General features: G+C 38.9%; 1 protein-coding gene across 5 annotated transcripts in view; it reads left to right on the top strand.

Annotated features, from left to right (window-relative positions):
• Positions 1 to 27,977, top strand: part of STAU2 (staufen double-stranded RNA binding protein 2) — a 168,371-nt gene that overhangs the window by 122,494 nt on the left and 17,900 nt on the right. The window contains exon 14 of one of the 5 annotated variants that reach the window (XM_042869930.1): positions 23,122 to 23,194. The exons of the other annotated variants lie outside the window; for them this stretch is intronic. Within the exon in view, the coding sequence (XP_042725864.1) occupies positions 23,122 to 23,187 (66 nt within the window). The 3' untranslated portion in view covers positions 23,188 to 23,194. The remainder of the gene's footprint in view (positions 1 to 23,121; positions 23,195 to 27,977) is intronic. 5 annotated transcript variants of the gene reach the window in all.

Raw genomic sequence — 27,977 nt, 5'->3', positions numbered from 1 at the left:
TTTACTTCTCTGGTTATATGTATGTGACTTCTAAAATAAATGAGATTTTCAAAATATAAAGAAGGAATTGAATTTACAAAACAAAATGCTGTAAAAGCTCGCGGTTGTACGTTAAGTAGGAAAAAGGTATTTTTAAAATGGCTACCTGGATTTTTATTTAAGCATTTATTTAAGTCTTAGTTACAACAGACAATTTCTCTGCATTTTTACCTACGGAAAGGTCTTTTATGTCACTGATGCTTTTTGTTGTCCTAGCACCAAGCGACTGCTGCATAGTGATGCATACCTCAGCATAGCAGCTTGGTTTCATAGTTATCTGACAGAACAGAGAGTGATCATTTGCTGTTTGCTGTACTTATCTGCTGCAATAACAAAGGATTAAATGCGTCCTCACTCCTGTGCTGCAGTTCTCACACTTTCCCTGCTGGTCCAGAGGGGTGAGAGAGAAGTGTTCATACCGAAACTCGGCTGAGATGGTAGGAAGGAATTAGTTATGAAGAAATCAATATACATCTCATTAAGTGAAAACAATGTCATGTGTGATAGTGATTTCTGTTAAATAGAAGCCTATGGGGGGAAAGGATTATGGCGTATGACTGAGACACCTGTTGAGAAAATAGGCAACTATTGACAAGGCTGATACATGACTGAGTGACTGCTCTGCTAGTCTTCACATGATCCCCACAGAGAGTGAGCTTCGACCGCCTGCTAAACAAGGGCTGTTTGAAGTTTCTTTTTAACATTTCCAAGACGTTAATTCAGCGGGACATCTCCACCGGGGTTCTCCATGTCACCAAATCAGCAGCTGTTGAAATCCATTCACTTCAGCATGAGATGTTTGTATAAGTTCTTTTTTTTTTTTTTTTTTCCTTTTTCTTTTTCTTTTATTTGTGACAACAGCAAAGTAAATAAAACCCTAAAAATTCGGCACTACTTAGCTCACATATGTCTGAGAACGGCTTCTGATGGCGATTGTAGTTGCTAAGGCAGAATGTTTATTTGCAGAAAACATGACAATCTCAGTAGTTTATTGTGAGACACAAAAAATACTGGCTTTAATAGACATCTCTGTGACATTTTTCCAATGTAAACATTCAGTTAACTTCTGTGCCAACCATCAAACTTGTGCAAAAAGTGTTTTGAAACAGAATTGTCTTTGTTTTTCAACCCCTCAAAAATCTTAAAAGTCTAAAAGCAAATGTTTCCTATTTTTTCCAGTTAGTAAATGAAACGCTGTTTCTTGGGTAGGAAAACATTTCTATCTGACTCACATTTCCCTGAGAAAACAGCTTGTATCATAGAATTAGTTTAGTTTGAGGGGGAAGCAGAACAAGGCAAGACATGTAAACATATTACAAAGCTCACTTTGATATTTAAATGCTTTTTTTTTTTTTTTTTTTTTTTTCCTTTTCCTGGCCATCTGAAAAAAGGTGTGGTGAATGTAGTCAATTGTAAATAGAAACTCTGTATTTTCGGTCAGCTTCATTGTTAAACCCGAGAACTGCTGACCACATATGAAGACTCCCGGTTTGAGCTGTTTCTCTTCTGTTTATTAAATCTGTTAAGACTTAAGTGTATTTTTACAAGTTCATTAATGTATTCCATTCTCTCTGATGTGTTTTTTCCCACTATTATCAGATTTCATTATATGGGACGAATTATCTGATCAACCCATTATACAGCCAAGCAGCGTTAAGTCTGATTGGAATTTGGTCTTCCTTCAGTTTACAGGGGGAATATTGTGTAAATCAGACTCTCGGGTTTCAGTGGGAGGCACAGGGCTGCACAGCATCCATTTGTCAAGTTGATTGCACCTCAGTGAGGTTGCATTAGCTTGTCTTTGAACAGAAGTGAAATCCTATGCGAAGCTCCCCTTTCTGTCATTTACACTAACATCCATCCTCTTAAACCAAGGCCTCAGAGAAAAACAAAGTGATGGCACAATATCATCAGTCACTCAAGTTGTCTGTCATCTGTTTTCTTAAGGAAATGACTTTTAAGTTAGTGGAGCAGAAAATCGAAGAAAATTAGCAGAAGGTTGTTGTGGAAGTGGGAGGAATTTTTGAAAATTGCAGATGTATGTGGAGAAATCCGATGGTGAGCAGCGAGTAGAAATACAGTTGGTTCCGGCTTTTGGTTTCGTGTTAATGGAGTGCCAGCGTACCTGATACATAATAATTCAACTCTTAATGAAACTTTATTCATAAACTTGAACAGGGCTGTAAACGCACAATAAAACGCTGGTATGCACATTTTCAGCTTTTATATCAGCGACTGTGTTTTACGATGCTGAATACTCAGGCAATTTGCACTCTTTTCCATGTGTCAGGAGAGCTGTGTGTGTATCTCAGAAATGTGAAGGTGGAAAGGCTGCTGTAAACAGCTCTGAGAGGGTGCTTGGGAGTTTTTTGAGTCCGAGAACTTGGTTTTTACCCCGATGCCCATGCAAATGGCAGCAGTAAGGAATATGACTTGTTTAAACTGATGTATCAACCAACTTGTGTGGTACTATTACAACAGTGTCCGTAGGGTAAATGGTGTAAATGAAGAGAAAATAAAAATGTGTACGTTATGCACAAGATAAAAAGCACCACATTGGAATAGACTTTTTTTTTTTTCCTCCCACCTGTGCAAACTCTAACTTTGTTCACTCTGGATGTAAATTTTTAATTTGTACTTGGTTCAACTTCAGTTTTGTCTTGTATATCTTAAGAGCACATTTTCACTGTGTGTTTTGAAGGTGGCTTATGCAGACTATTTTAGCTCAGAGCAAAACAGCACACTCCTAGTTTAAAATAAAAACTGTGATCTCTTGCAACAAACCAGTGTGAATTTTGAATTTATTTAGTTATTTTCAAATAGATACGCCTTCTAAGGTCTTTCCAGACATGCATTAAGTGATGTGACTAGCATTTGTCAAATGTACTTCTTCCTTCTCTTTTTCTCTACCCAAGGAAAATTGCGTGAAGGTTTTATTTAATTATATGATACAAGTATAGTAGTCTAAATCTTACTGCTTAGTAATAGGCAGATTCCCGATCTTGTCACAGTTATTCAGGATGAGAACCTGTTTCCTTATATTCCTATTCCTTGTTTCCTTATATTCTTTTTTTTTTTTTTCTTTCTGCTGTTATTAGAGGCACAGAACTTCACAAAACAGGACAACTTATTATATTGCTGATTTTAGCATGATTTGGGTGGAAAATGGTGTGACAGTGCAACATTCTGATATTCCTTTGGACATATGTAGTAGCACATCATCACTTAGAAAGAAGGAAATGTAGATAAAGGTTAGTCTTTTAAATAATGTGCAAAGCATATTCTTGTAACATTCATTTGCAAATGTAATTTTCAGCTAGTTTAATTCTTCAGTCAGTAAATGCTCGATTTTTCAGGTGCTTCCCAAAGAAAACTTAAAATGAGTTTGCAATCTTGAACACGCTTAAATTTGAATATCTTTACTCAACAGAGACATTATATATGCTAAAGTCAGTCAGATGTGTAAGGGTCTGCAGGATCAGATCATAAATAAATCTCTGTTTCTCCTTCAAAATAAGTCTTAAAGTGTTTCAGAAGCCAATTATTTTTAAATGCAGCATGTGAAATTATGTAAAAAGTTACAGATTATAGAAATATCAAGTACGCTGCTCATGCAGCTCGTGTTGCATTGAGATATATATTACTTCAAGTTGTGCTGTGAAGACGGTAATGGCTACATTTTACACTTCTTTCCCTTTTATAACCTAATGTTAACATTTAGGAATTTGGGAACTTGAGAGCCCTAGTAGATCAATCTTGATTAGTTTATTTTTCTTTGTAAAGATTTTGATAGCCTGGTAATGCTTTTGTTTGAAAGAGTATTCTTTACTTCCTCTTGCGGGGGATGAATTATTGTTACACCCAGCTCTTCCTCTGAAATAGTGAAAAACAATTTAGGTAACTGAATCTTTGATGAGAAGACCTTAGATTGAAATGTCTGGCATTTAATTGCCCTTTTACTCATAATTCTTCTGCATTTAACCTCAAAGGTGATTTTAAAAGTTATATCTTAATTGCATAGCCTCACTCAATCATTAGTACTTTGCTTTGCAGCAATTTATTACAACTTTATTTCCCTGAACCATCAATGAAGATGATGCTGAATTTTATATTAGCCAAATGTCTTTTTGAGATTAATGTGGTAATATAGATTTTATGCATGCTTTTCAGCTTTAATATTTGTGTTATTTGGGGCTACAGTCATAGCACAGTTGCTTAAGTAGTTCAGAGAATCCTCTGATTTTTTCCTGAAGAATTGATGCCTTCAATTTATTTGACAATGTGCGTCTGCAAAAGAAAAGAATAGCAGTGCAGTCTCTGAAGTGCTTCTTTCTAGATATTTTTACAGCTTACTCACATGGGGTTTTCCCCTTTGAAGATAGTAGCTAAACTCCCATTGTGAGGTGAGCTCTGTGGTCAGGCAGCCTCAGAGATGGGGCTGCAGGCATAAGGGCTTTGCCACAAATATCACTATGAATGTGGAGCAAGTCACTTACTCTCCCTTTAAACTGTGCTTCTCTTTCATGATGTTCTTTTGGAGATGACTACATTCTTAAAACTTTTAAGGGTTCCAGATGCTAAGGCTGTGAAATACCAGGGAAACCTTGTGTCAGGGCAAGACCACGGCAGGATTCACGGTGAGCATGTTTCCTGTTATGTTTTCCAGTTCATTTTGATAGGTAGTTAAATATGTCAGATAGAAAGAGTTGAGCCCACTCTGTGTAACTGTCATAATTTAAAAATTCACAGCTTTTCCATGTAGTCCATATCCAAATTCTCTCTGATTAGAACCAGCAGCTACTGCTGTCTCCTTTGCAAGCATTTTTGCTAGCCTAAAACTCCCAGGGATTTCAGTGGATAAGGCTAGTTTGATGAATACTTTAAGCCAGGTGTGCTGACACCAATGCCAAATGCGCCGTCCCGCCTTCCCCCACTCTTGGCTGCTCATCCCTGAGCCTCTACCACTCTTTCCTTTGAGCTCTTGCAGCTGTTTTTCCTGCAAGCAGTGATGGAGGTGAGGATGGGGGAGGACAGGACTGTTTCCTGTGCCAACACCGCTGGCACGACCCACAGAAATGTTGGTTTGGGTGCAGACCCTAGAGCCAGCTGGGTGAGAGACATCACAAGCAAACCAGAAGGATCTCACGTACACTTTGGGGATGTGTCTTTGGGTGAAAAGTGGAATTTAGTGTGTGTTGCACCCTTTTTTTAAGGAACAGGTAAGGTAATTTTACTAGCAGTACAAACAATAGCAGCCTCTGCCCTAATTTCACCTTCCAAAACAGAAGACTGTGGGGATGAACTGGCTTTTTAATTAAGTAGAAGGAGAGTATGACTGAGTGTTAAACCAAGCTCCCTGGAAGTTGGGTATATCTGGAAGACAGACAAGGAGAAAGTAAAAGAGAGGAAGCAGGAGAAAAATACTTAGCCAAAGAAGCCAAGGGAGGATAAGAAAGTGAAAGAAATAATTAGGTAAGTACTATGACAGTCCCATAAGAGGATGCGGGTCTGCATCCTGGTTGAAAAGGCTTCAAGAAGGGATGGTAGGAAATTTTTATTGTTGTGTATCTCCTGCATTCAAGGAAAAAGGAGTGATGTTGGGGGCGGGTGATTTTAGAGCTGTTTTTTTAACTAGATATGCCTAAAAGATTCTTGACTTCATAATTTTCTCCTCCTAATAGGAACGACCCTCAGGGCCTCAAACTTTGGCTAATCATTTAGGTCAAAAGGGTAATAATAATGTAGAAGACCATGAATTAGAAGTGTACCCTGGGGAAAGCTTGACCCAATGCAGAAATAGAAAATAACCATACAAAAGTCTGTAATGGGATCCTCTGAAGCTAAATGGGAAAATGAGGGCTCGTACAAATACGCTCGCCATCTAATATGAAACATAACTCCAGAAGTATGTATTTTTATTCCCTGTTACAAGACTGAAACCACAGTGGAGTTACTGTAACACTGAGGCTGAACTAATCCCATCACAGGATCAGATCTTGGTAATAAATAGTTCCAGGTGTGATCCAAAGAGCAAGAATGTTTTGATTTGTTTAAGCTGAAAGGTGTGGAGTTTTTTCAGTCTTTCCACTGACAAGGGAAGGTTGTATGAGGTGTGTAACTGTGGTCTCTTGAAAGAGAGACCTGTTTACTGCATAGCACTTTTCAGCAATATGTCTTAAATGCTTTATCCAGAAAGCTGATAGCATGTGTTACAGGTAGGGAGATGAGGCATGAAGATGCTCAACATCTTGCTAAAAGTCAGTCACCGTGCTGATGGCAAGCCTGGTGGTATAAACCCTGGTAAAGCAGTCTACTTAGCTGCTTCCCCTGTATACAGAGCATCCTTACAATCTCCCACTTTGTTTACCATGAAACTTGGAGTTTGTTATAGGAGAAGTTTGGGAAAGTGCTATTATTCCCTATATATTCATCTTGTGAATGGCAATGGCTCAGAATGGAATGAGCATGTGTTTAAAGATTGTACCATAGATGTGCACATCTATGTGCACATAAAGGACCATGCTAGGGTCATGCTGATAGTCTTATGGCCAATGTCTCTCTGTTTTCTAGTCTTCAGTTTTGCAGTTTTAGACGACATCTAATCAAGCACTCAAAGGTCTACAAAGTAGGCTATAATTTTATATTAGGTTGCTAACCTAAATTCTCAGTACCTTTCTACAGGATGTAGCTGTCCTGGCAGCAGATGGCATAGCAGCAGATAGAATTGAATGCTAAAGAGGGAATTGCCTAGGGCTGGCTCCTGGGACACACTAAAAAGTTCTGTATGTTTCTGACCTGGTCAGAATTTATACAGCTGCATCAGGGGCAGAGATTGGTGCTAAGTTCCACTCACAAGTCAAGAACTTACGAGCAGGAACAAAGTTTATGGTGTGGAGTGTTTTTCTGTTCTGCTTCATCCACTTGTCTGAAGACAGCAGCATAGCAATGGAGAAGGAAGGCAGTGATGACTGCTTTTCTGTACCTGTGCTGACACTTAAGAGAAAAAAGCAAGCGGGTGCTACCTATCTATACAAATGGTCAATAGTAGGTACCAAGTACAGGACCTCTGAATATACTTTCCTTTAGGCTGTACTGCTGTGCAGAGGCTCTGAACTAGGGAGAGTGTTTTAGGGCACATCCCCTTACAATACTCCTAGATATCTTGAATAATTCATAAAGTTTTGGACCCCTTTTTTCGCCTCAAACACACAGTCAGTTGTACTATAGAAGAGTTTGTAAAGTTCTGTAAGGAAAGCTGCTTAGCTCTTCTGCCTGTAAGTATTTTCAAGCAGTTTTTATTAGTCCCCATTATCAGGAGATGACTAAGCTGACCACTTAATTTTTGCAGAGTTTATACACTATAATAATTTACTTTTTATCTCCATATTAGGATTTTACTGCCTTATTTACATTGTAATAGCAGTAGTGATCTTTTGCATATAGTCACATTGCCTTTGATTGGGAACAATGCCAAGAAAACTGAGTGCTTCATGATTTAATTATTTGTGTTCTTTGCAAGAGTAATTAAAGGATCATGCCAAAATCTTATCAGAGCATGAAAATTTAGCATACCAAGACTGAAGCTATTTAAGTGGCATGCCAATGATTTATGTGCTGACAAGATTCCCTTTTAGAAACTCTCTCTTCACTACTGGTAGTTAGAAGTGTAAAGAATGCAGTTACCAAAAAGTGTTAGGAGGAAGAGGGAATAGGTTTGCAACTGGCGAGTGACTGTAGATGTCTTAGTATCAAAAAATATCACCAGAGAAATTGATCTTTCAGAAACAAGCAAATATTTTCTGAGAACCAACCCATGGGCATGTATTTGAGAGTCATCCAGCACCGATATAATTATTCTTGCTAATCCTTTTCTAAACTTTTACCATAATGTTTTTGAGATCTAGTTACTTGTTGGGAGCATTGCTTTCATCTGTAAGCACTATGTTGTTTCAAAAGTATTACGGTGTAGCTATTCCATGAAATCAAAAAAGCTGAGATATCTTATCAATATATTCTTTCTAAGCCACATATCTCTACCTGATTTTTTCTTAAGTATTTCCTCTGTCAGGTTAGTTAATACATTTTCAGACAACAGATTTAATCATCTTCAGTATAACACTTCTCATGGCACACCTACCATGGCCTACAGAGTTAATCCACATCTTTTCCTGAAGAGTTTTTGAATACTTAAAAATAATTCTTCTGATGAAGAAGACGCTTAAAAGCATTTCTTTGTAGATGCTTGGAGAAAAATTATTTAGTAAGATAGCGTTCGGATCTGCAGATCATGTTTAAAATTTGAAATACATCAGTAGCACTGAGTCAGTTTGGGTTTCTCAGTTCAGCAGCTAACTGATCCCAGAAAGAATACCGGCAGCATCCTGCGCAGTGCTGATCTTCAGCACTTTTAGAGCTTTACAGAATTGATTTCTCAGTCCCAAGGCAATTGTTCATATCATGAAAGTGCTGAATACTATTGTAGTCAGAAGCCTCTGTTTGAGATCAATCCAAGAAAAAATACCAGTATTTTGTTTCCAAGTTCTTTTTGTGAAATATTTGGCTCCAATATATAGAGAATTTTCATAAGGCTCTTTGAAAGTCTTTCGTTAGAAAAAGATGTATTTTTTTCTATGTGCATAGTTCACTTTTAAACCAAAACTAACTGAAAGTTGCCATATGAGCTTTTTTCTTAATAATCAGCGACAATAGCTGTATTTGTACCTCCCCAGAGAATTAATACACTTAATGTATTTAAAATATTTGAGTAGTCGTATAAAATAAGCAACACAAAGGTGCCATATTGAACTCATTAACATTTCTCTCATATGTAATCCCAAGTATCTAGATCCTTATAATTTTATTGGCAAAGGGAGCAAGCACACAGCTCGACATACCAGCTGGGTTATGAGCATCTAAATATTAAGTCACTTCCACAGGCCCGTGTTCTGTTTTGTTTTCCTGCCTTGCAAGTGATTTTAATATTGGTTAAGAAGTCCCAACTGCTGATGCTGTCTACAGACCATGCTTAGCCACGGATTTTGCCTGTTTCATTACCCATCTCCAGTGTGGTGAATGGGGTCTCCCTCAGTCCCTCCCTGGCTGTTCCATGTGTGGCTGCCCTGCTGCTCTTTGCTCACCAGAGCAGAACTGCTGCACTCAGGCAGCAGCTCGGCCAGGCGCTGGGACTGATGGACCCTACAGAGCTGCCATTCCCATGACTGTTTTCGTCTGGAAGAACAGGGGACACAAAGAAAGCTGAAGGTAAAGGACGGGTCACTGGTTTGCTTTTTTTGTTCTTTGATATGAATAATTGTTAGAAAACAAAATGTAATTTTCACCTCAAAAACAGAAATTAGTACCATTTTTGTTTGACGGCGTGACATCTTATGTTATTAAAGAGAGCCTCAGATGGCTGCTAGGGATTAGTAGGGAAAAACATTTCACTTGTAGGTCACCCACACGGGTCTGGCCTGGGGCATGGATGACTGACAGCTGCTGAGATGCGATGTCCATGGGAGGCCCCTGTGAAGGAAGCTGCCTGCTTCAGTCTGGTAGGATAGTGTCAGTGTCACCAGCCCACAGCACCACGGTCAGTAACCTCTGCAGCTTTCCTGCCTGGAGCACAGCCTCAGAGTGGTGGGACTTGACATCAGTGGGACATGAGGCCTTGTGCTGCTGTGCTGCACTTGTACAGTAAGCAACATCAGATCTGCAGCCTGTACAAGCTCTTGCACAGGGCAAAATTCTGCAAGGAAAGCCAACAAGAGCCTCTTTGAATACACTCTTGCCTTTAAGCATGAGCATTGCTGTGTTGTGTAGCCATGAAGAAAGCAAGCTCAGTACAGGATTCCCTAGCAAGTACAGGATTCACTGCCCATCACTTTCTGTCCTAGATTCCTCCCCGCAACCTTTCCCTCTACCAGGCCTCTCTTTTACCTCTTTCGCTTGCTGCTACACTTTCCCATGCCATTTTTCCCCCCTGTAAATGATGTGAAGCAAGTATCTACTGTTGTCTGTAGTGCTGACACAAGAAAATTAGACGAGGTATATTACAGTTGAGTTCAGTATGCTTTCTAGAGAAAACTGGTTAGGTCAATTTACTTGGCACTGTGTGCTGCTTTAATCTTAACTCAAGGCCTGCTGTAGATGTACAGCAGCTGGGGCTGATGTCTTCATGCATGGTTGCAAGTCAGCTAGTTAATTTCTGTTTGTTGAGAGGTAGGAATCAAGCAAATTTTTCTCTATTGAATGAAAACATTGTGGTGCTAGTAACAGGTGAATAAGCAGGGCTGGATAAGAAAACAACCTGAAATTACTGCCTAAACTTTGAAGAGCTGGATTCCACAGCAGAGAAGTCACAATTTCATTCAATTTATAATGGCAGTAGTGTAACCCCAAATCTTTTATTAGAAGCATTAAAAAGACAAACTGACAAACTTTAGGACAAAACATGTCACTGATGGAAAAACAACTCCAGTGTAGTGCAGTAGGCTGCTAATAGGGGTGGTCAGTATATTGGTAAACCTTTATGCAGGCTACAGAATCTAAGTAAGTTGCTCCTCCTATCACGCTGACATGTGTTCAGGCTCTCAATGACCTCTCAGGCTATCCCCATCAAGTTTGTTGCCATATGTCTCTAGAGGTACTTTTGGCTATGCAGTATGTGACCCATGAGTTCCTGCTGCATTCTGTGCACTCCACAAAGATTAGCACTACATTCACCAGGACTTTTGACTTTAAAGAGTTGCTCGGAGTTACAGACAGTCAAAGAATAAGCTACTTTTAAATTGATGCTACTTAAACACCTATGTTTGAATGAAATGTAACATGAAAAAGCTATTGCTCTGTACCTCACTTACAGTTTTCTTTGATATCAGTGGTAGCCTAATTCCAAATATACCTTAGTGTTGTACTTAAAATTGTTTGTATATTTAGAATATAAAACTTTGGTTCAAATGGACAACTAATCCTAATAGTAGAAAATTAGATCAAGGTCTTTCTTGTTCCACTTTTAGAGTCAGGCACCTGTTTCCTCTCTTTCTGGGAATCCCGAGCTATTCCTTGCTCAGCTTTGCACACCTCAGTTGAGGTTGTGATGTGGGAAAGGTCAGAGAAAGAAAAGTAACCTGAGGGTTAAAATCCTTTTTTTCCACCTCAGTCTACTCTTTTTTTTTTGTCACTTTTTCCTGTGTCTATATTTGTAGAAGAAGACCACGCTCCCTGTCACCATATTATTTTATCAGACTTTCTTTTTGTACAGCCTAACTTCTCTCATTTAGTGCTGAGGTGGAAAATTCAGACTAAAAGAGATGAGAAGTCATCCCCTCTTACTCTATAGCTGTATTACTGCTGAAGTTGGTATTGTTAAACCACTGATGAAGCAGTTAAAATTCAGGGACCTTTTTTTTACCAAAGAATCAATAAAAAGCTATCATATGGAAATCTCCAAGGGTTAAAAACGAATCTTGTATGTTTAATTTCCATAGAATATGTCTCCACACCTAGTTATAAAGACAGCTGAGGTACAAACTTTAGTCTGATATTTCCTCTGAAACTTGTCTGCTTAGATGCTTAGAATGCTTTCCTGTATTTACCTAAACCTCCAGGTGAAAAGCCATCTTCACAGCCAATGAAGCCTTACTGATTATTCCCTCAGAAAAATTAATACATTTTCTTTGCCCAACTCTAACACATGCTACCATTTTAAGTTAGGAGGATGAACCTGTCTGAGACCCTTTATTGCTCACTGAAGGAATGGCTGGCAGATAGGTAGCACTCCTTTGTGTTTCCATCGACCATTACGCTGTTAGTTTGACACTACAATTCAGCTTAATTGGTAGCTGCTACAAAAAGAAATGATCTCATCCTTTTCCTGCCATCTTGCTCCTACTCTCATGGTTGCACAGGCACCTACAAGGCTCGCTTTGGAGGGCTACCTTGTAAAAATGAGATTTATGACTCCCCTTAAGAGTTGGTTGAGTGCCCATAGTGGTGGAGGACTGGAGGCAGGAGCATGTTTCTAGGGGAAGGAGAAAGGCTGGGCAGCTCATTTGAGCAGTGACATGGTGTTAGATGGGCTTAGTCGTCCAACAAGCCTTAGTATTCTGTAGAGAAATGCATAATTGCACTATTCCACAATAAACCTGTGGTTCCTGTTGTGAGTCAGCCTATATAACTGAATTAAGTTTCCAAATGAATCATGCTCCTAATGTAGTCCATCAGGCATGGTTGCATAGACCATCTGTTAGTGGTGACACTTGCATGTACGCCTGGCACTGCCACCCCTTGTGTCAGTGCAACAGTTTGGGTCTGTGGGATGAATGAGTCTGGAAAGTTGGCCAATGTGAAATGTAACTTCTATTTTCCTGGCAAATAGATGGTTGTATCAGCATAGTTAATGGAGCAACATGGGCTGGAATGGCAGTAGGGGAGGGGAGAAAAAAGGAGCAAAGACCTGTGTAGATATTGGCATCAGAAGATTTATCTGTATAACCATTGCTGTAATAAATGTTTAGCAAAGGTTTTCTTTATCTAAAGTGTAAGGGACATCTGTGTTTGGAGCAGAAGGTCTGAGTTTACTCATACTCCCAACTTGCTGTGCTAGGAATCGTGACAATCTTGAAGATTAGAGTAGTAATGCAGTTTGCTTCACGTTGTCAGTCAAAGTGAGTGTGACTCTGAGTCCTGAGTATGGGGTAAGATAAAACAGTTGTCTGACCAAAGCTGGCAGTAAGTCAGCTCTTTAAGGAGCTCCTAGGATTAGATAGCACAGCTAGGGTTGATTGTTCACACAGTGCAAAGGGGAGAAAGGGGCTGAGGAAGAGGGGAATTTTGCTGGTGTCACATCACATGTTCAGGAACACGTTCACATTACTGGAAATGCTAAACTGGAGCAGACAGTGTAGGTGACAGGACAAATGTGGACCTGCAAAATATTGCAGTTATATAAATATACTTTCGTTAATGTGTGAAAGAGCTACACATAGAGCAGTGTCTTTGAACTTCAGCTCTCTATTCACTCTGCTGCTATTTTTTAATAACTGTCATTGTGAAAAGAGCGTGGGGCCAATGTGTTCTCAAATGGATTCCAAGCAGGAGTTTGTTGAAAGGGAAGGAGGACAGCAGGATCAGTCCCACAGCATGATAGTAGAATTTTACAAACACCTTTGAAGCATTTGGATGTGTAGTGTTTTGCAGTTGCTTGAAAGTTCTCTAATGTCAGTCAGAGCAAATAGAAACCTTGCCATATGCTCCAACCTTCTTTTTGTGTGGCTGTGGGTTATGTGCAAATCTTTGAGGTGGCTGGTTGAACTGTTGTGAGCATATTGGGTGCTTGCATGAGTCAGGGCGTGACTTGCAATGTGCTCAGCATCCCACACTGATTGCAACCCCTTGAACTGGAGTGCTCTCAGCACCTCAGCACGTCAGGATCTTAGAGGGTGGACTGCGTTATGTTACCTTCCTCAGAAATCAAGTGCTGTTCTTGTCAAATCATCTGCACCTTTCTCTCTGCCTAATTTTGTAGGGGTAACCAAACTTTCTCCCAAGTAATTCCTTGCTGTTACTTTGCTCTGCAGTGTATGAAGGAGGCTTGTCACGCAGAGAAGCCTGTGAGTCAGACCTGTAGGGCATGTCACTGTCACGTCAGGTTCTTATGCTGTAGCTAAAAACAGTTTGTGTCAGTGCTCCCCATTAGCCGCCCTAATTTTTAGATGGAAACTTGTCTGTCACTTCTGCTTAGCTGCATCATTTCCTAACATATAATGATGTGCAGGTTTTGTTTTGCTAGCCCATACTCTGTGTAAAGGCTTTATAACAAGACTCAAGATGTTGATTTGTTTATAAAAGAAGGCTGGTGTTACATGTTCATTCTTTCTTATGACTCTTCAAAACAAAGACAGTTACCTATGTTCAGCTTTGTTGCTCTTCCTAGTCTAGAAACCATTCATTTTATGCTAATTCTGGGTAACCTTTTACTCAGAACAGGATCACCTGATGTACTTTTAAAGTATGTTTACAGAGCATAGATGCATACTACATCATGTGTTAAAAACTTTGACTATTTCAGATGTGCAAATATGCCTTATTAGTAAAAGTTTACACGGTTGAACCCTGGTCCTTATTTTATGACTTTGCTTTACTTCTAGTTGTTTCTATGACTAATTTCCAGCTCGAATTTGCAGCTCAATTATTGTCTATGTAAAAAATGTTTCTCTTGGTTCCTCTGGAAAATTCTGAATTTCTAATTATGAAAGGAAGCTGTTTATCGTTGTTCGAGGTGTCTGTTTGACAAGCAGTCATGCAGAAATAGTGCAGTGTGTAGGCTACCAGAATAAATAGAAGCAATCATGATCCAAACTGTGGATAAGTAATTGGAATAATAACTAGAAATAAAGAAGCTTTATTTGCATTCCCTTTTCTGAAGCAGCTAAGGGAAAGTGTAGAAACTGATCCTTATCTTTAGTTTTTCCCCCAAAATGAGGATAAAATTGGAGTTAAGAATAAGAGCTTACCATATAAATTTAGGTTTGTGGAGGATGTACTGTAGACTGTCAAAAATAGTATGCCTAAGGCAGATTTGCTTCTGAGGGGAAGAATGCAATAAAGCTTAGGGTCATACTGAAATTGAACTGCAGTGTATTATGAAATAGTTCAGTTCTGTAATTCCTGGATTGTTACATTCAGATTTTTCGGCCACTACGGTTCTCTGTTGATTGAAAAAAATCCTCTGGTAAATGCCAAGGACAAGAGAAATTAAGGATCTCTTTTTTCCTGTTGAAGTTGTGCAAAGCAAGAAGGAGATAATAATTCATTCTTTAAAAGATACTGAATAGTGACCTGAAGCTGTTAAGTGTATACCAAAGAGATGATTGAGCATTGTGGCAGTGAAAATATACCTGATGAAAACTGTCCACTACATTTATGTAATAGATCTTATATATTTTGTATGTCTAAGAAAATAATGAAGGTTTGGTCTCCTTTCAGACGTTTCTCACCCTCTGAACTAGGACCTAGAGGAGGAGGTCAGAGAAGACTGCATATTATGTATGATCTGTACAGTATCCAGCATGAGTTAATCAGACCTAGTGCTGCTCTAAATTATACCAGAACAAACTAGTCTTCTGACTCTACATAATCTACTGATTGTGACAGTCTTTTTGGATTATTCTTTGCAACAGGTTTGTAAGTGTTCTGAAACTAACAAAGAAGCAGATGAAACCCATTTTTCTGGTACTGACAGTTCTTGTTTGTAGACTAGCTTTATAAATAACTCCAGGACATCTGACATCTTTTTCATATAAAATGTGTTGGCAAAAATTGGCGTGAATTGGTTCCATTTCATCAACTTTCTTTTTGGTTCTCACTTTTTTTTTTTTCCTTTTCTGTGGGAGTATTATATTTTTTTAATCATTTTGGAATTTGGAAGTTTATTCATATCTCCTTAAGCGTATATTATTTGAAGGAACACATAATCCCTTTTAGGCAGCAACTTTTACAACATGTGGCGGGTGCTTCTGAATCAGCATCAAAAGTTGGCATCTCCAGTACCTCCTTCATCAGAAGCAGTGAATTTTCATCAGAAGTAGTAGGAGAAACTTTTTTCAAGAGAACAGAAAGAAGTAGTGCTCCCTTACTCAAGGAAAGAGATAAAGTTGAGATTTTGTTATTAAAATGAAAAATGAACGCTTCAAAAACTGTCTTGGGTGCTACCTTCAAACTTAACAAAGAATCAAAAATTTCTAATTGAGGATAGACATAGTTGGTAAATGAGAATTGAACATGACTTGTCATATGACAGCACTATATGCCTGCTTATTTGTAATGGGATTTGATGATTTTGATGATGTGTGGAAACATGGGATGCAGTATATCCTCTTTCTGGCAGATCTGGAGAAGAGTAAAATGCAGAACAATATCATTTTCAATCTGTACAGTTAGACTAATAAGCTGCCCCCGGACTACTTTGTCCAACCTTTTGGTCCATTTGTTGTAACTACCAGAAAATCATCTGAGCTCACTGTTTAGGAAAATACACTTGAGAAATGTGTTAGAGCTCCTGAGACTGTTGCATGCTCTGACAACCTAACTGCTATGTGTGAGAACAAGAAGTGTGTGCCCAGCAGCTACTCTTCCCTCCATTCCGTTTCTCCAAATGTGACCCACATGCATGGGCTGGTAGCAGAATTGCAGCAGGGCTCTCACTGCAGGTACCTGATGCATTCATCCTAAGCACCCAGGAACTGCTGAGGTATTGACTCTTGGAGTATCACCCAGGTGAGAGCAACATGCAAGGCCTCGTCCCAAAGAGCAATGGAAGTGTGTGGATCATGGTCATTCTCCTGTCTGATGTTCACTTCTCAGCTAATTCAAATCTATTCAGATCTTCTCCCTCCAAAGCCCTTTGTTCAACTCATTGAACTCTGGAAGAAATAATTCAGGGATATGCTTCAGGCAATGGAATGTAAGCCTCAAGAAAGGTCCAAAGTTTTCTGCTCATAATGGGATCCCAGCGTCTCTTAAATTTGTGGATTACCTGATCCCTTTTTTCCTTTCTTAAATTGGATATTTATAAGACAGAAAATCCACAGTGTTTCAGCTTTCAGGAGTACAGTGGGAAGAGCCTATTGTAGTTTAGGCAGGTATAATCCTGATCTCTCTCACCAGAATCCCCAGTTGGAAAAACAACTGGGAGAACAGGTCACTTTGTGTAAAACAATAACTCTGGGGGATTCGTGGCTTTGCTCTTCCCAGATTATGAGCCAAGACACAAATGTCTGACCAAAGCAATGGAGCCTTTACAGAACCTTTCTAAAGGAAGGGCTGGATGTTTAAGCTGTTTTCCTATCCCAACTCAGAGAATGACTTTTTTTGTGATCATATATCAACAAATAAACTTTTAGCTAAGCTGTGGGAACAAAACCAAGTGGTTTTGGCCAGTAAAAACATCACAGTGGAGTGAGGATGATGCAGAAAACTGAATTTTCAGATCTTAATTTTTGTCTCGTATTTCTAATACTCTACTTGAAGTTAATAGATGACATTCTATCTTATTATATATATATATGCACTTAATAGAAACCACAACATTTCTCAATGTTGAAATCCATATTCACTGATAACTTAATTCCATTTCTGGATGCAACAGACCTAGATTCGTTTCTACACTAAATGAAAACAGAGTGAAAGGTATTTAATATCCTGTCATTGAGACAGTGCAGGCTCCTATTATACAGTGAGTAATATATTAGTATGTGATTTTTTTACTATTAAAATGGTCTGGTGGGCTAATATAAGGGTAAGATTTGAGGATAGACATTGTTTTTACATGTAGGCTGCCTTAAATAATTTCACCCTATCCAAATTTTTGAACAGTCTTTTTTAATGTAATCTGTGCTACTAATTCTTCATAACATTAGTTCTTTGAAGTAATTGATTTTCAAGTACTGAAGTTAGAAAAGCATAGGTTTTAAGACTGCAAGGCAACGTAGCATCATATGAAAACCTAATTTTAAAAAAGTAACACAAATTTCAAAGAAACACAGTATTTTTTAAAGGAAGGGGAAATTCAGAGCTCTGTTGGTTGTAACAACACATTCTCAAAGCTGCTGAATTTGTGATCTACAGCTTTTCACAACATTATACACTCTATAGCCAGATAGGATAAATAACCACTTGGGCTAGAGCAGCTTTGGTAATTTGATCTTTTGCTTTCATAATCTTAATTCTGTACCCAGTACTGCTGCACTGATGCCCAGTAGAGTACTGAGACTGGCTAGGATGAAGGTAATGTTCTTCCTGGCAGCCAGTATGGTGTCATTTAGATTTGCGACCTGAACTGTGTTGGTAACACACTGATGTTTCAGCTGTTGATACAGAGTGCTTTCAAGGTCTTTGTTTCTCACTCTGCCCTTCAAGGGAGTTGGCTAGGGCTGCAGAAGACCCAGGCAGAACTGATCAAGGAAATGTTCCAGGCTTTATAATCTTATGCTCAACTAATAAGCTGGAGGGGAGCTTTTTCAAAGTAATCATCATTCAGACACTGGCTGGTCTGCAGTGGGAGGTGATAAGGGATTGCCTTTGCATCACTTGTTATTTTCCTCTTTTTTAGTTTATTTATTAAACTATCTGCATCCACCCACAATGGGTTTTTTTTTTCGCTTTTATCCATCTCATTTTCCCCTTCTCTCTGTGAGGAGGAATGAATGTTATAAAACTGTATGTTTCTTTTTTCCTTTCTCCTTTGCTAGCTCTGTTGAGAATGCAGTAGACTAATACACACCATTCCAGGCAATATCTTGCATGTTTTCCTTAAACCTAGTCTTGCAAAGAAGTGACAAGGCCACAGATTTTGAGTGTGCCATGTACTAGGCTGCATAAGGATGGTTTACTGACCCCATCTGCACAGAAATCAGATAGTTTGACTTGCAGCGTTTTCCTTGCTCACAGAAATATCTTTATTTCAATCCTATCATTCATTTGCACAAAATTGGAGACTAAGGCAGAAAACATGACTTAGCCTTTTATTAGTTTCATGTGTACAGCCTTTTGTGGGTCATCCAATCTGTTCGAAGTAGGTAAGAAATAGCTCGTTCCCTACAACACAAAAGCAAACACTTCAAAATTCAGTTTTAATTTTCACTTACATGCATTGTGTAATTCAGTGGTCTGGAAATAGGCATGAAATCATCTCTCAGTAGTGTTCGTTGATAGCACAAGAAGAGCAGAGTATGCTCTTAAATATGGTAAGTCATAGAATAAATTGCAGCCAACCTGCTGGATTCAAAGAAGGTCCGCAGTGACATAGTTAACCACACAATTATTCACCAAGGAACAAGAGATCAAAGCCATACTGACAGAATGGAGAATTTTAGCCCAAAAGTAAGTAAGTGATCAGGAGTGGGCATCTGAATAAGAGTTCCCATTACAGTATTCAGCCACAAATGTGTTGGATAACAGTAAGTATGCTACAAGGTACATCCACATAAACGGCATTGGTCAACTTGGTACTGGAAGAATTCATCTAGTTCCAATGTCAGCATTTTTAAAAGGATATGGAAACACTGAGGTAAGTTCAGAAAACAGTTGCAAAAAAAGTATTTGCTGGAGGAAGTGGAGGGGAAATGTCTTCTGGAGAGAGATTTGCAAGCTCATTTGGATTAATTTGTAAAGGGAAAAACTGGGAGCTGACTTGACTCTGTCAAAGTACTTACAAAGAAAAATTGTTGATTCCTAGGGGACTCTTTGATCTAGCTCAGAAGGACATAATAAGAACCAATAGCAAAATTCAGTAGGTTCTCAAATTCAAATGACAATGAGTTCTGAGCCGTAAAATGCTCACCAGTGGAATCAAGCTGGTAAATGTCTCTGCAGTTCTATGGGTCAGGGTAGGATTTCCGTAGTCAACACATACACACAGCATTAATACAATGTGACATACACAGGAGGTTGGAGTAGACCAGCTCAGGTTTCTTTCTGGCTTTACAAAACACTGACTGCATGTGGTTTGTAAATACAGCACAGAAATCTCGGTAACTTGTAACTTTCTTCATTGGTCCAGGTAGCACAGAACAGTAAAATCAGCACACAATTTCATGGAGGAAGAAAGAGCTAAATGGAAGATAGCGTATTATGGGATGGGGTGGCAACTTGTTTTCGGATTGAGATCTCTGGTGAAATTTTAGGAGTTAATCCTGCTACCTGAGGGTGCTTCTTTTTGAAACTGATGATTTGGACAGGTCTCTTTTTCACTTCTCCATGGGTATTGAGTAGTGCATTCAATTTTTTTGTTGTTGTGTTGTGTTTTAGACCTGTATCTCTGCATCTCTGTACAAGTAGCTAGTGGCTATGACGTAGGTAGAACATAGTCTTCCTCTCAACATAAGAGAAGAAAACTGATATCCAGTCTTTGGTTAATGCAAGCATAACTCAGAAGTGCAGTTTTGCGAATGGTTTATATCTGTACCATCAGCCTCACTCTTTGGCTTGCTTGATGTTTTTTTCAGAACAGTAAGCAAGAAGAGTTGCTTTTTAGAATTCTAATGTGCAACCTGTGTCACTCAATCCCTAACTCTCTCACTCAGTGCTTCACAATGCATGGTGAAACCCATGAGTGCTGAATATTGTGGGTCACTCTGTGGTTCTTTATCCAAGTAACAAGTCACTTTCACACAGCTACTACTTTTTCAGCACTAGGTAGTTTTTTGGGTGTTTTTTTTTTTTTTCAGTTAACAATGATTAATACTTTCCTGTGGATACTGTGCTTTACCACGATATATGTTTCCTTCCACAGTATTTTTCTGTTTGTAGAGTGAACCTATGTTTGCCCATGCTTTATGACTCTATGAAAGCCTGAAAACTACAGAAGAAAAGTTAAATAAAACTCTCAAAAATGCATGATGACTTAATTTGGGCTTTAAAGCTGTGAATTTAAACCCTGTCTTGGGTCTTGAGCACACAGACTGTAACACTCAGTTTGAATATTCCCTTTCTGAAGCATCGTTCAAATAAAAACACAGTAACTTTTTTTTTTTTTCATTAAATCTCCCAGAAAACTTCTGTTTTTTTCTTTTGACATCTTTTTCCACCACAGTCTTAATAGTTGGATTTTGGGTAGCAGCTTACCTTGCATCATTGGAGGATTTCTCCTTAAGCCACAGTGTTGTACAGTACTTTCCACTGACCCAAGTGCTGGCTTTTCATTTCTTCCCAAATAATACTCATAACCCATTAGCAGACCTAAGCATATATAGATAGATCTGGCACAAGTCATTATCTCTATATGGTTACACTTGTACAAAACAGGGTTCTGCAAATGCACAGAGTACACCTGACTCTTCTGTGGCACAATTCCCTCTAGATTCCATTTTTCTTCCATCTTCCCAAAGGAACCCCACTATTTGGTTTTAAGACTCCTCAGGCCCTGCTGCAGAAACATGAACAAATGCACAGCATGAACAAATAACAGCATTCCATGTTTTAAACCTTCTAAGCAGAAGTTCTGATACCCAAAGCTTCTTCGTTGCATCATCACTATAACGTCTTGGATGACCTTCAGACAACTACAAGGCTTCCAGGTTGGGATAGTTGCATAGTTTTGCCTATACTGAAAGAATAGAGAGAGACATTTACAGAAGCTGATTCCTTGCCGCTACTTATTTGGGAGATAGCCCAAGTATCATGCTCCAGAGATACCTATTTTCTTTGACTCACAGAAAACAGTGAACTTTGGCCATATCCTTGGTGAGTTTAGGGTAAATGAGGAATGGATCCATTCATGAATTGCTAGCGTGCCATCTCTTCTCCTACTGACAGTTTATTGGGGATTTTATTAAAAGAAAATATACTACTTGTTTTGGGGCAAATAACCTTATATATAGGGATACTTTGAAGTTTTGCAGTGGCAAGGCATGCAAAATCACAGGTAGTGATGTGTTCTAATATTTACATATGTTTTGAAAAACAATATAGGACATCAGATACATCTAGACCTAGGTAAGTGGTACACAGTATTATATTCTTGCCTCGTCAATTTTAGGAGTGGAGTTCCTACTCTGAGCAGTCTAATTCCCAGTAATTATGCCTCTCCAAAGAAATTAAGAGTTTTGTTAGCTTAAGGATGGGCACCATAATCTACCCGTATTTAGCTCTAAGAGAATATGTATTTCATTGATAGAGGAGAGAAATATGAAGGGATGACTTTGAACTGGAGAAAAAAATGTTTCAAAGTGGAGGGACACATTTAAATGTTTAACCTCTGCTTGTATTAGCCACTTCTTGGCTTCTATGAAAGCTTCTTGGCATGTGCCCTGCCTGGGGTCGAGTAGGACGTGGGAGAGACTATGCTTGGATGTCTGAAGTACTACCAGTTGGGGGGGGTTGGGAAATGTGTAGCATTCCAACAGATATAATTAATGACAAGTGTTGTTGTCTTTCTCCTGTGCCATCCACCCACTGGCTGCCTGGTGCTGACCCCTTGCTGTCCTGCTGACCTTTCCAAAGTTTATTTTAAAAAGGCATCCTTGCTTTTCCAAACTTTTCAGCTGGGCTTCCCTTGGGCTTCTTGTTCAGTGCATGCCCAATACTATGCCTGTGTCCACCGCTAAGTGATCAGACACAAGTGTTTCCATTAGAAGGATGATTAATGGAACCTTCCTTGGGAATGGAAAAAGGCAAGTGGGTAATAGAAGTCAAGAAACGTGTTAAAACTGAACAAAAGAACTTTGTTTCTTTGTTTCAGAAGGGATTTATTGCAGCAAATTGACCAAACTCTGTCACTCGCTTGGGTCCTGCCCACATCAGTAAAATGTTATAGTTGTTTCCTCTGTGGTAGGCTTGAGAGAACCTTGTGCTTTCAATCCATTTCCCAGTGAGCAACCACATCAAATAAATCCACCAGTTGAATCGGCTTCTGTGTTGGTAGATTTAGTAGATGGAGGGTTTAATGCTGTGTAATGCAGGTGCATGAAGTTTTGTACACCTCAGTACAAAGTAATAAAACAACGCCCAGGATTGAAGAGTATATTGGAATCTGATCTAGCTATTGTGAGAGAGCAGCTGTCAAGTTACTCCTGCCTCGTAGCATTCTCCGAGGAGAAAAGAGTATGACTAAGTCCCTCATTTGCATGATGAGGATCACAGAACAGTTTCTGTATGATCTCAAGCCTCACTTCACCCTCTGTTTACTGTTTTCTCATTATGGGATGTTAGAGGCAAAGAACTGCTTCTTCTGTTTTCTTTTATTAGACCCTTTTAGTGCCCAGGGACAGCATCCATTCCCTCAGCCAAACTGACTTGTGCATGGATGGCACAGCATGGGCATGGTGACAGATTTTTCACTGCTAAAAGGAGTTGGTAAAAACAGTGGATGAGGCTTAGTGAGAGTGGGAGAGGCTAAGAGCCTCTTCACTGGAAAAGCTGAGGACTGGAGTTTCTAGAGCTACTGGTAAGGCCTTCCACAACCCTTTGTAAAGAAGAAGCTTCCCTATTTTTCATGATAAATCAGGGCTTTTGTTGCTTGTTCTTTCTGGTCTAATAGTATACTAAAAGTTTTAAGAGAAAATGATAATGTTATCTTCCCACAAGCCAAACAGAAAGGACAGTTCCTCTGCCTGCCAAACTTTGCTGTTCTTCAGAAACAATCAACTGTAAAGACTTGGTAAGTTTTTATTCAGCATGTGCACATGTATTCTTTATGGAATCAATTTTTTTTTAGGGCTAAAGCTTGATCCTGTTGCCAAAGCAAGAAAAACCATGCAATTCCACTGTATTGCAATGGGGAGACTGAGGCTTGGGGCTGGAGCTGCCATTTTCCACTTAGCAAACCAGATGTGAATGAGACTCCTTTGCCACCTGTACATCACCAAAAAAGTTTATTCCATGTTTTGTTTGTTAAATCAGTTCTGCACGCTTTCCTGCCCTGCCCCATGTCTAAATCCCACAGTGCACAATGTGCTGGAGAATGGCTGGTGCTGCCTGGCATCTCCACGTGCCTGCACAGAGGAAAGGGCAGCCCCTCCCCTGCATAGCAAAGGCATTCTGTTTTTATGGCATCTGGGCTGCTGCAGCTGTTATTAGGAGGGGTTTGCTCTTTTTAGAATTTATTAGCAAATTAAGCATGACATTTAGTAAAATATGCAGTCCACATTGTGAATGTGTAGCTATTATGCAAAAAATATCAGTATATGATTGTCACAGTTTATTGAAAACTCCTTCTTGCCCTTATCCCAGTGAAAGGTGAAGATTATACTCTGACTGAACGTTCAACTTAAAAGTACATTTATTCACTTTTTGGTTTTGCCTTTAGAATTCAAAGTAGTATTCAAATTTAAGTTAGAATTTCACATTAAAAACAATATCAAAATATTGGGGAAAATTGATTGTCATTAGCTCTTCTTATATGCCTGGTTTTGATGATATCACTGCATCACATTTAACACAAGAGAACTAGTGGTCACTAAGAGCAAAGATTGTCTTGTGCTTCCTGAAAAGTGCTCTTCGTGAACAAATGCATTGTTAACTCAATATGCTACTGCATGTGTAAATAAGACCTAGAAAAAATGAGATGTTAGCAATTCAAGATTAGAAGCACATATGGCTATATGAGGGAACAGCCTTTATATAAATGCTCAATAAACTTTTATAAGAATGACAATGTATTCAGTTTACAGTTATTTTAGTTACAGTTATCAGTTATTTTTTTTCCTGTTTTCTTAGTAAATAAAATGTTCTCAGCCTGTTAAGTCTAAAAATGACTTTTTTCCCCAAGATTTTTGAGTTTTTATCAGCTACCACTCTTCATTTTTTTACATATATATGTGTGTGTGTGTGTGTGTGTGTATATATTTATATAGGGTTTTTTTAACTGCATTTGAATGATTGCTATTCCCTCACTGTATTGTTAATTGTTGCACTCTTTCTGGAGGGGACTAACAAGCTTTGTCAGTTCATTACTGCTCCTTTTGTTTTCTTTCTATGATTAATACCCATTGTTCATACAAAGTTACAGTTCAGTCAATTGTAGCCTAAAGAAAAGAATGAGATTAATGTTAAATAAATATAAATTATTAACCAATTTGCAGAGATGGTTGATTTCCATGAAGTAAGTTTCCTTAGTAAGTGCATATATGAATGATAAAATTTCTCTATGGCATAACTAGAAACCAAGAAATGCCACTGCTTTTCCCAGCGTTTGGGAAAGGGAGGGTGGATGTTTCGTATCATTAAATTCTGATTTGAGTACAATAATTTCCAACCTTAAAGGGTATGGAGTGGAAACAGGCCCAGAATGAGTAGATTGTAGACTTTATTTTCACAGCAGCTGACTTAATGCAATGCATTAGAGTCCTTCATATTTTGTGACCTGCTCCTTGTGCCTAACCTAAGAAGTATGCAGTGTTTTACACTTTCAGGACAACATCCACAGAGAGAGAACTGGCCGTATCCTTTCACAGCTCTTTTAGACATAAGGCCATGTTAATTCAGATAATTTACTTTTGGTTGCCAGGGAAGAGAAGAACTAAAATGCAAAGGTGGAGGCCTGGTTTCCAGAAACACTGTATTTTCTGAGAGAACTGAAAGTGTTTCATCCTGGATGCCTACCTGTGCGACCTGCTGTAGGGAACCTGCTTTGGCAGGGGGGTTGGACTCGATGATCTCTGGAAGTCCCTTCCAACCCCTACAATTCTGTGATTCTGTGATTCTGTGATTTAAATATCTTGTTTTGTGTATAGTCCATAGCACATAGAGATATGCTGTTTGGCAGATACATATTTCTAAAATTAGGCTGAATATTCCCATGTAGCAAGAAAATATGAGGACAAGATTGTATCGTGGAGGAACAGGTTGAAATGCTCTATTGGTCCTAGACTCATTTTTATGTAGCTGGATGTGTGTTGTAGTTTAGTAAAGGCACACAAGAGAGCTATTACCCTCACTATAGGAATTAAGTTGTCTTCTTTAAATTTAAGCAAAGTATTCCTTATTTACGGGGAAAATGGTTAGGTAAACGTAGAAGTGTTGATGTACTGATGACTGTTCCAGGAATTTGCTTTATTTTTTATTAGAACCATTGTGTTACTATCTTTTGCAGACTGACATTGGTTTACATGGCAGTTGGAATGATCTTCTCCAGTTGTATAATCACAGGCCAGCATGCGAAATCTGTGGGTGGTTGTAAGAGATTTTCTAGGCTTCTTTGTTTCAGGAGTTTGATGTCCAAACATTATACGAATTGTTTATACTGATTTCATTGTGAAGGAAATAATAAGTCTAATCTCCTCCTCTCTTTATTGTAATTGGATAGCATAACATTTATCTCAAGCATGGTTTCGGTGAGGTCTTATTTGTGATACTTGAAAAGTATCACTGTACGGTGTGCATGGTTATGAGTGCATTTTCTCCTCTTCTGGTGGTAGCCTTATAAAGCTAGCATTTCCTTCATGCCGCCACTATACTCTTTATATGGTAGTTACAAATATCAAATTCTTAGCATAAAATAAGGTTGGACATATTGTTTTACTGCTTTTTAATTTAAATTAATAGTTTTCCTTTTATTTTTACATTAGTATTTTTGCTTCTAGTATGAGTGTGTTGATTTTAAACAACTTAATTTTGCTCCATCGTGGAAGAGTAAAACTGCTTGTAGGCTGATCCTGGAAATCCTCTCATGGAGTTTGAATGCATGAGGAGGCTTATAGGAATTCATTTGCATAAAGACAGCTTGACTAATTAAGGATTACTATTACTTATCTTAATAAAATCTTTTAGTAAGACACGGCTGTATACTAATTAAAATGAATCACATGGAATAAATATTGAGCAAAATAGCATCCTGAAGACTTTTCTTCTCAGCTGTGGCTGAAGCAGTTACTTTTCACTTCCATGCTTTACATGATAATGCTGACTTACTCAGACTCAGTTCCTTACACAGCCTGAAGGTATTCATGACAGGCCACTGGAGACACACTAATGCAAGTATAGCTATTTATCTACCTTCCCAGATAATCAGAGACACTGTATAACAGATAACAGAAAGTTAACACACTCAGGCTCACAAAGAGAAAGCACAGTATAAGGAATATGATTGTATCCTACAGGTTAAAAAGTCACTGAAAGGCAGAAGTAGTGGATTATGGATTCTGCTTTTACCACTTCTGAGCTTTGTGTTAAAGCAAGTGTTGGGTGAAGAACAGAAATTATCTTGGGGACATAGGGTGCTCCTCAGAACAACTCAGTAATTGTCATGATCATTTTAGCTTACAGTGTCAGGCTCTCTCATGCAGTATCTTTCAATTGTGAATCTCGCGTTATTCTTTCTGCATAGTGGCCCAGTTCAACAGCCAAATCTTCTCTATCACTGAAGAGCCTGAAGACTGGATTCTCATGTTGGAGCTGGAACATGTGTCTTGTTTGCTTAAAGCTAAGAAACTAAAATCTGTCTCACCTTTTCCTGCTTCTCCAGTGGTCACCTTATCAGTGAAAACAGTGAGCTCTGCTCAGGTCTGTAGTAGAGCTGGAAGTGCTATCCTAGAGAAGGATCGTGTGTCTGTGGGTCCTGTCTGACCGATCTCCTGGATCCTCTGTGCATGAACCTGGTTTTGAGTATGAACTCTGGAGAGTAGCAGTTCAGCCACAGGTAGCTCCATATCCAGCTCGTGGTTTTTTCAGGTTCTTCTGAGAAACCCGCCTCTTTTCTTACACCAAATAAAGAAGCCAAGTACTTAACTTTAGACCTTTGATTTTATTCCAAGGATGTGCTATTTAAAACCTCGCTCTTACAGTGCCTAATTTGTAAGCACCTAAATTCTTTATTGAATCTAACCCTGACAGGTTATTTTGTAACTAGCAAGATTTTGCATAAGCTCTTTTTGACATCTGTGGTTAATGGATTTTAATAATAGCTTCTAAAATGAAATGATAAAATAGCCGTTAGCAGATCTTCCAGACTAAAAGCCAGCTGTTCGGCAAAGTTATTGGACATGTATCTGGGTGGGTTTCTTTGACTGTAACTGTAAGTGGAGGAAAAGCAGGTCCATAGTTGCAGAGCTCCGTTAATCAGAGTCAAGGAGTGCCTAATCTGCATTGCTGAGCTGCCAGCTGGAGATGTTCCTGAACTCTGAAGTCAGAGTTCTTGAGAAAACCTGCTTTCTGCTTGGTAATGTCTCAGTTTAAGCATTTGCTGGGTGACAGAGTACCCTGTGTGTTCTCTTTTTAGCAAAGCAGCATGTAGGACAGCATTCATGGAGACAACCTGGTCAATATTAAATGTGGAGGTTGGTGGCCCTGCCTAAGGTGGGGGGTTTGGAGATTGAGGTTGACCTTGAGGTCTCTTCCAGCACTGGCCATTCTGTGATTCTGTGATTCTGTGATATCTGGAAGCGTCTGGTTCCACAATGTTAGTAGTCCTTTTATTTTCCTACCTGTTTCAGTAGCACTGGGAA

Source organism: Lagopus leucura, unplaced genomic scaffold (assembly GCF_019238085.1).
Source record: "Lagopus leucura isolate 7727_CA_CO unplaced genomic scaffold, USGS_WTPT01 Super-Scaffold_100002, whole genome shotgun sequence".
Taxonomy (NCBI): Eukaryota; Metazoa; Chordata; class Aves; order Galliformes; family Phasianidae; genus Lagopus; species Lagopus leucura.
Note: the sequence above shows the minus strand (reverse complement) of the source record. Positions and strands in the feature narration are given on the sequence as shown.